The 7,855-nt window shown below is 62.4% G+C and overlaps 1 protein-coding gene across 1 annotated transcript in view; it reads left to right on the forward strand.

Moving 5' to 3' along the window:
• Positions 1–403: 403 nt before the first annotated feature.
• The window catches only part of LOC113212680 (uncharacterized), a 7,731-nt gene continuing 279 nt past the window's right edge, over positions 404–7,855 (forward strand). The window contains exons 1-4 of the mRNA XM_052277403.1: positions 404–2,123; positions 3,182–3,307; positions 3,425–3,733; positions 3,801–7,853. Coding sequence (XP_052133363.1) covers positions 579–2,123; positions 3,182–3,307; positions 3,425–3,733; positions 3,801–7,853 — 6,033 coding nt within the window. The 5' untranslated portion in view covers positions 404–578. The remainder of the gene's footprint in view (positions 2,124–3,181; positions 3,308–3,424; positions 3,734–3,800; positions 7,854–7,855) is intronic.

The raw sequence follows: 7,855 nt of genomic DNA on the forward strand, positions 1-7,855 counted from the left end.
GGCACGGATTGAAGACGGTAGGCCAGAACCGGCGTCAATGAACCGCGGTGGTTGCTGCTGCAGCGCGCGGTGTTTCGGCAGGCGGCTGGGGTTGGGCGTGGCGGGGGGCGGCGGCGCGAGTCGTCGCCGTGTCCGCGGCCCGCGCGACTTCTGGCGCCGCGGCGCTCAGTCTACGTCGACGCCGGTCCAGGAACGGAGTACCCAGTCATGAGGTGTGGCCGCGTGCAACGATGAGCGGCACAGGGTCGGGCCGCAGCCGCAGGTCCCTAGCCGTGCAGCTGCTGCTGCCGCTGCTGCTGCTGGGCCGCGCCGTCGGCACCTCCGCCCCCCAGGGCCCCGCCGCCACCGCGCCCGCCGCCACCGCCGCCCAGGTAAGTCGTGTGGATAACCCCTCACTGGGGGCGGATGGGCCGGCCGGCCCCGGGGGTGAAGCGGGGGCCTCGCCAAGTGCGACGGCGTCCTCGCGCGTCGTGTGGGTGGAGCCGCCCCAGAATGGCACGACGGCGCGGGGTAAGAGAAGGAAACGCAAAAGACAGAGGTCGGCAAATGGTGATCAGTGTTGCAAAGAGCATGTCGCAATGGTAGCCACGACCACGTCAGAGACTCCAGGAGAGTCCTCAACCGCAGCTTTCCCCTCAAAGGCGCCCGCCCCAAAGCCATCAACCCCTGTGCCACCTGCAGCAAGTTCTGCTCCGTCCTCAGTGCCAAACGCAGACGCCCCGTCGCCCTCCCCAGTGCCACCGCAAGAGCTGACTTCGCCACCCCCGGGACCCCCGGGAGACTCTGTGCCGCTATCCTCAGCGCCACGCGAGGATCACCTAGTGTCGCATCCTGACACAGAAGCGTCGCCGTCGACTCTCCCGCCTACGGCTGGTACAGGAGAGACCACAACGCCATCACCCAAGACAAAAACCTCCCAAAATAAGCCAAGCAAGTCCAACCAGAAGCGCAGGGGCAGAGCGCGCCCGGCGGGCGAGGCGAGCACGTCCACGACGACGGAGCGCCCCACCAAGCAGTTGTTCCCAAGCTGGGGCAAGTACTACGACCTCTTTGGGGAGCTCGCTAGGCTGTACGGCGCAGAAAAGTATCTGAATCAAGACAGAGCGGCTGAGGGCACCGAGGAAGTCGCAGATAAACATGGCACCACAAGAAAAAGGACAAAAGAGAGATCACGCAATACAAGAAAGAGGGTGAGAAAACCCGAACTAGAAGATGTAGCAGAAGAGCCACGGAGAGTCAGCGCTCTAGAAGTCGGCGATCACATCAACCCCGTCTCACAAGCGACTTCGAAGACTTCCAAAGACAAGAGGAAGGCGGGAAAGAAGAGCAGAGGGTCGCCGTCAAAGGGCGAAGGTGAGCCGTCGACAGTGCGGGGTAAGCTACATGACGGCGACATGTCCTTGGATGCCTTGGAGCAACTTACTTCAGAAACGCCGACTTCTACTCTCAAAAGACAGAGAAAGACGCTATCCAATAGAAAGAGGCCTGTGGGTAGAGGCAGCACTTCGGAGACAAACGACGGGGACACGGACGCGTCACTGGAGACAGACGAGGAAACATACACCCGCGTGACGCAAAAGTCACGGAATACTCAGCGCAAGTCGAGCAGGGGGAATGGGTCCACCGCCAAGGGGTCGTCGTCGGGAAAGAGCGGCGGCGCGCAGAGGCCACACGACGGGGACATGTCGTTGGACTCGGAGGCGACACACGACCAGGACGTCGTGGCGCGGTCCAGTGAGGAGATGTCGTCAACGCCGGAACATCTCCGCCTGCCCGCCGATCTAGAACCCTACGAGCTGGCGGAGCTGGTGAACCGAGACTTTGACGACCTGGTCGCCGAGGACAAACAAGAAATGGCAGAGCTGGCAAGCGACGACGAGGCCGAGTCGCGCGAACTAGACGCCGAGGACGCCGAGGAGGACCGCTTCATGGCAGAGCAGGACGCCGACGACCCCGAGGCGGGCGAGAACCCGGAAGGCGCCAGCAGTCAGGAGGTGTACATCAGCCCGCACGAGAACCCCCCAGAGCCGGCCACCAGGCCCAACTACACGCACGAGGGCATGTGGGCCCACCCGCCCCCAGAGATCGGCATTGACTTTATCCCCCAACAGAGCTTTACACAGGTAAGAGGCCACGGCCCGCCTACATTGGGAAACACGTTAAAACGTTAAAGCCCATCTAGTCGATAATGCATGGGTAGCTAGACAACGCCCATCCAGGGCCTTGTTTTTAGGGGGGGGGGAGGCAAATAATTCACTGGTGCGCGGTGTGGGGCTCGGCGGCCCCAGCTTGTTGCATATGCTGCTCGGCCCCACAAGAACCCCCGGCTGTCGCGCTTCGCCCGCTTTCTGCAAGTCAGTGTGCATTATTGCACCGCGCTGCCCGCCCAGTCTGCATGGTCAGTTGCACTACTTCTTATCCCCTCGGCCGGGCCCCGTTTACGCTCCATGCACAGCGACGAATGCGACACGTAGTAAAACGGATGGATTGATTGCTTCCTGTGTTTTTCTCCGCCCACGTGCCGGCGGGGACGCGGGCAGCAGGGTGGCGCCAGGCGAACCAATCGCGGGGCGGGTATCCTCTCAGTTTACAAAACAGTGTGCCGGTCGCGCAATTGAGACGAGGCTGACTCTTCGATCCAGCTGTCGCCAGAAAGCAGAACGGGCTCACCGGAAGCAGCCCTCAACTCTGGGGAAAGGAGGTGGAGGGCTGCTGCGGTCAGATCGCCTCGCGCCGCGCCGCCGCGCCCCGCCCCGCCCGCTGCACACTGCGGCCAGCCAGCCGGCCTGCTGCACCCCTGCCGCGCTCGCCTCGCCCGCCCCGCTCTAATGTGGTGACAATGGAATCAAGCATTTCGTGGTCAGGCGGGCGCGGGCCGCCTATCATACCCCCGTCACACCACACGACAGCACCTCCACGTAACCCTTTTTATCGGCGGGACTCGCGGACCTGTCTTTCACTTTCGGTGAAAAGAAAGGCGAATTCCCCCTCGAGAGAGATGTTACAATGCGAATGAACCGTAGGAAAGCGACCGCGGGCTTCAGGGGCACTTGCCAATCGGAGCCGCCTTCACCTGCCCACTTTGGGTTAAAAAAGGGGGGGGGGATTGAAAAAGGATCAGGACGGACATTGGAGCCCCCATATGGTTTGGGCACATTCACATTGCTCCCTGTTCCCCTAGGTGCGGCGCTACGAGACGGTGAGCCACCTCAGCCCGGAGGACGCCCTAGCCGAGGCCACCAACGAGGAGGAGTACGCCAACGCACCCCGCCTCCGAGAGGCCATCTCGCACCGGAAGACTGTGGAGGTGAGCAGGCGCAGGCGCGCGCCGGGCGGGCAGGCAAGCCAACCGACGCAGCCGAGAAGCGGGCGGCACCCCGCACAGCGCACAGGCGGCCACCTCACAACCTTCTCTTCTCTGCAGGTGTACAGCGAGGAGGGCTACGAGGACGCCGGCTACGACCACGGCGGCTACAACAAGGCGGGCGAACACCACGAGGTGGTGCCCGGCTACGAGGCCACGGCCATGATGGTCAAGATGCCCGACGAGCACGACGACCACGGCGACCACGAGGGCGAGGGCGACACCCGCGAGGAGTACGTCCTAGAGCCCGAGGGGGCGGGTTCGCAGACCCGCGGCAGCAAGGTGCGGGCAACCAGCACGGCGGCGCCGCGGAACAGGACGCGGCACGGCGCCAACAAGGTCACGAAGGGCTCATGGGGCATCACTCAGGTGGGTACAGCTGCAAGCAGAGGACAGTTTAGGAAAGGGACTCGCCATTGACTTGTGTTCTGTTTAGGTGGTCAAGGACGACGACGACAAGGTTAAAGTTTTAAGTGAAGGAGGCAACATTACCAGTCCGACGACGTTGCGACCCAACAGACTCCAGGGAGGGCGGTACGCGGCGAAGCACACCGACAGCGCGTCCTCGACGACCCCGTCGGCCAACAGGACGGCGACGGTGGCAGCGCCGACTGCAGCATCGCCTGCCAGCAACGTGGTCCGGCCACCGCCGGCAAGCACCGTTGCGTCCACGAACGTGGCTCGGGAGCCGACCACCCCGGCGCCTGACCGGAGCAAGCAAAGGCGCCCCCCAACGCGACCAAAAAGGCCGAAGAAACCTAGAAAGAAAAACAAAAATGTGTCAAAAATTCCTTCGCAGCTGCTCGGTTTCAAATATCCCGCGGAGAGAAAGAAGCCAAAGGGTACCGGGAAGAAGAACAATAGTCCGCTGGCCAAGGCCAAGCGGAAGCGGAAGATGAAAGAAAGGGAGAGAAAGAGGCAGAGGATCTCTAAGCTAAGGGCCGAGAGGGCGAGGAAGAGAGCGAAGCTGCAAAGCAACAAAGACTCAAGCAAGAGTGACAAGTTGACCGCCAGGCCTGTGAAGGAGGCCGACGAGCTCCAAGGGAAGCAGAGTCGTTTTGAGAAGCAGCCCAGTGAGGGCAGTAAACTTAGCTCCCCACTAGCCAATGACATCCCTCACAGCAGAAACGACAAGAAGCACGATCCGGCTCTCTTCCCCCACAAACTAATAGAGACGCTACGTAATAAGCCCGAGTTCGACATTTTCTCCGACAAGCAAAACACGCCAAAGTTAGACGAAAGACCTTGGGGCTACTTAAGTAATATCGATAACCTGCTCAGCCCTCCCAAAACTCCGACGTCGCCATGGGCAGGTAAGCCAGCCTGGGCAAGCCTGACGGACCTTGCCACACCAACCCAGCGTCCCGACATGGGGCTCACGTTCCCTCATCGGCACCCGGAGAGGTATGGCGGACCGCCCTTTGGCCGCCAAACACCCACGCCCTCATCAAGCAAAGCAGCACTCCACGGTACAGTGGTGGCGCCCAGGCAACCCGGAAAAGTGACATCCGCGGTGGTGGAGACTTCTGAACGCAAGAACCTGAACAAGAACGTCATGGACGTGGTGCACAGCACCAGGCCGAGCCCGGCGCCGCCCGCCCCCGAGTACGACTGGCCCAGCCACCAGTCGGACGCGCTGAGCTACTTCTCTCCCTACGTGGGGTGGCGCGGCGCGCAGCAGCCCTTCTTCCCGTTGGACCAGAGGCCGGCGGGCAGCGCTAACGTGGAGGCCGACAACCTGTACGATACGGCCTTCGCCCCCATGCAGCAGCGCATCGACGAGCTGCACGACAGCATCGGGCCCCGGCTACGGAGGGCCGCCCCAGACCGCTCTCCGCTGTTCGGCGACAAGCTGAGCGCCAAGGCCAAGCGGTCCAGCGCCTTCCCCAAGACGGAGGCCACTCAACAGCTGGAGGCGCGAGCGCTGGCGGTGCTCGGCGCGCTCCTCCCCAGCACGATCAAGTACGTTGCGCCCGTCGTCCAGGTCACCGACAAGAAGGCCCCCGACGCACTGCACAGGCCCGACAAGATTAGGCTCATGATGAACATAGGCAAGTGGCGGGCGCAGGCCAGGTCGACCAACGGCAGCATCGCAACGCCAGACGCTGGGCACCATTCCACGGCCATCAACGGGAGCGCGGCACAGAGCACCAACTCGACACAGGCACCCGTCATCAGGCAGCCCTTGGTGGACAGCAACATCACGCTACATGTGAACAGGACGCACGGAGCAGTGACTGAGCAGGGCGCTCTCAACGCTTCACCCGCGGCTACGCAGGGCGCGCACAAAGCTGCACCCGCGGCTGAGCAGGGCGCGCACAAAGCTGCACCCGCGGCTGAGCAAGGCGCACACAGAGCTGCACCCGCAGCTGAGCAGGGCGCGCAGGACGCGGCATCCGCGGCCTCGTCGCCAGATGGCGAGGTGCTGACGACACCCCTTCCAACAGCGTCCGAGCCCGAGATGGCAGACACGGCCGAACGAACTGTCGACAAGACGACGCACAGGTACGAAGACAACGACGACGTGACAGACGACAGCCACGACGCAGCCACCACCGACGAGGACGACGACACGGAAGAGACAACAGAAGTACCAGAGCACGACGAGAATGATCCGGAATGGGTGCACGACGACGACGAAGACGACAACCACGACGGCGGCGGCACCGGGGCGGGGGCCGACAAGGGTGACGCGGCTCCCGCGCCCGCACGCCCCAAGCCCAGCTACACGGTGCCCTACCAGGCGCGGCCCGTCGTCGACCAGCGCAAGTACCCGTTCTACCGCGCGCCAGAGTCCGACCGCTTGACGAGCTACACGCCGCTACGGTACGCCACCAACCCCTACGATGTGCCCGTCAAGTCGGAGGGCGGCATGGAGTTCTACGAGTCGCGCGACCGCCTGGTGCACTGCGACGGCCCCCGCCAGCCCAGCAACGTGGTCCCCGAGCGCGCTGAGGACGGCGCCTGGAACGAGCGGCCGCAGCCCGACGGCCCCCGGCTGGGCTCGCTCGGCGATGTCATCGGCTGCATGAGGAAGAAGCTCTTCGGCGAAAACCCCCTGGACAACCCCTTCTTTCAGGAGACGTCTGTCGGCTTGCCGCAGGAGACAGCCTTGGTAGGGCTCGTCGTGGACGCGGCGGGCACTCCAGCGCCGGAGATGTTCGACAAGTACGGCTTCTATCGCGACATCATGGCGAGCATACAGGGCGCCGAGTCGGCCGGACCGCTGCGCCCCGACTCCGCGGAGGTCGTCAACCGGCCGTACATACGGACAGGGGCAGAGGCGTTCGACAGCGCCGAGGCGCCCTCCTCGCCCGGGAACGTACGGGTGGCGTACGCCGTGGACAAGGACGGACTGGGCACCGTGCACAAGCACAAGCCGCCCGTCGTGCTTAAGGACAGACCGGGCCCCGTCCGCAAGGCCAAGCCGGGCGTTGTGCTCGAGGACGCTCTTGGGGTCATTCACTCCAGCAGAAAGTTTGCACCCGGACCTTCCAAGCACTTGGCCGCGCACAGCAAGAAGCTTTCGGAAGCTCCAGCAGTTCAGCAGTCACGGGGACCTCTGCAGACTGTTAGACTGACCCCTCCCGACAAAACGACAAAACAACCTACACTTAAAACTGACTCTGACGATGGACCAGCTAGGATACAACTGCTGCAGCACCAGCTTCAGGACAGTGGTGAGGAGGGAGAGCGCGGGGACAGCGACGAGGGTAGAAACAAAGACATGGAGGACGGAGATACTACCTCCGAGGACTCACAATCGGTAGAATACTACGTGGCCATGGACGGAGAGGCGGTGCCCTCCCCGGCGGGGAAAAACACAAAGGACGGCAAACGGCCAAAGGGCTTCAGGGAGAGCAAGCTTGCGAAGTCGGGCGAGAGCAAACAGGGCAAGAAGAACGTCATGTATCACAACATAGTGCGCGCCAGCACAGCCAGCGAGCAGGTCGCCGACAGCGAGGAGCAGGCTAGCACTGATATGGAACAGAAATACAACGAGGCACTGCACAACTCCAAGAAGGTAACGGATGCGAGAAACGAGAAGCTGAAAAAAGAGATTCAGACCATGGCAAAGAAGAAACCGCTCCCGCCAATATCGAAATCGGTGCTTAAATCACTCGAGAGCGCAGAGGTGCCTCTGGAGCAATTTCTACGTAGCCCGAAGCAGCAGAGTAAACATGATACCAAGGCGGGGCCCGCTGTATCAAGAGAAGCGAGCGACAAGACGCCGAGCAAAGGGCAACCAGCGAAGAAAAATACTAATAAAGACGCAAAGCCGTCTCGCCCAGACTTTGACGAGGATTTGTACGACATCGACGTGTCAGAGTCGTCCGACTTTATTCGGCCTAAGGGCGCAAACAGCAGCAAAGCCAGCGGGCCAGTGTTCTTCGCCGACCACAAGAAAAAGGGCGACAACGAGGGATTCCATGAGGTTAAAACTTTTTCATACTCAATACCCATGGAGGACGGAGATTTTGACGGGGAAGT

The sequence above is a fragment of the Frankliniella occidentalis genome, unplaced genomic scaffold (assembly GCF_000697945.3).
Source record: "Frankliniella occidentalis isolate FOCC.00 unplaced genomic scaffold, Focc_3.1 Scaffold10, whole genome shotgun sequence".
NCBI lineage: Eukaryota > Metazoa > Arthropoda > Insecta > Thysanoptera > Thripidae > Frankliniella > Frankliniella occidentalis.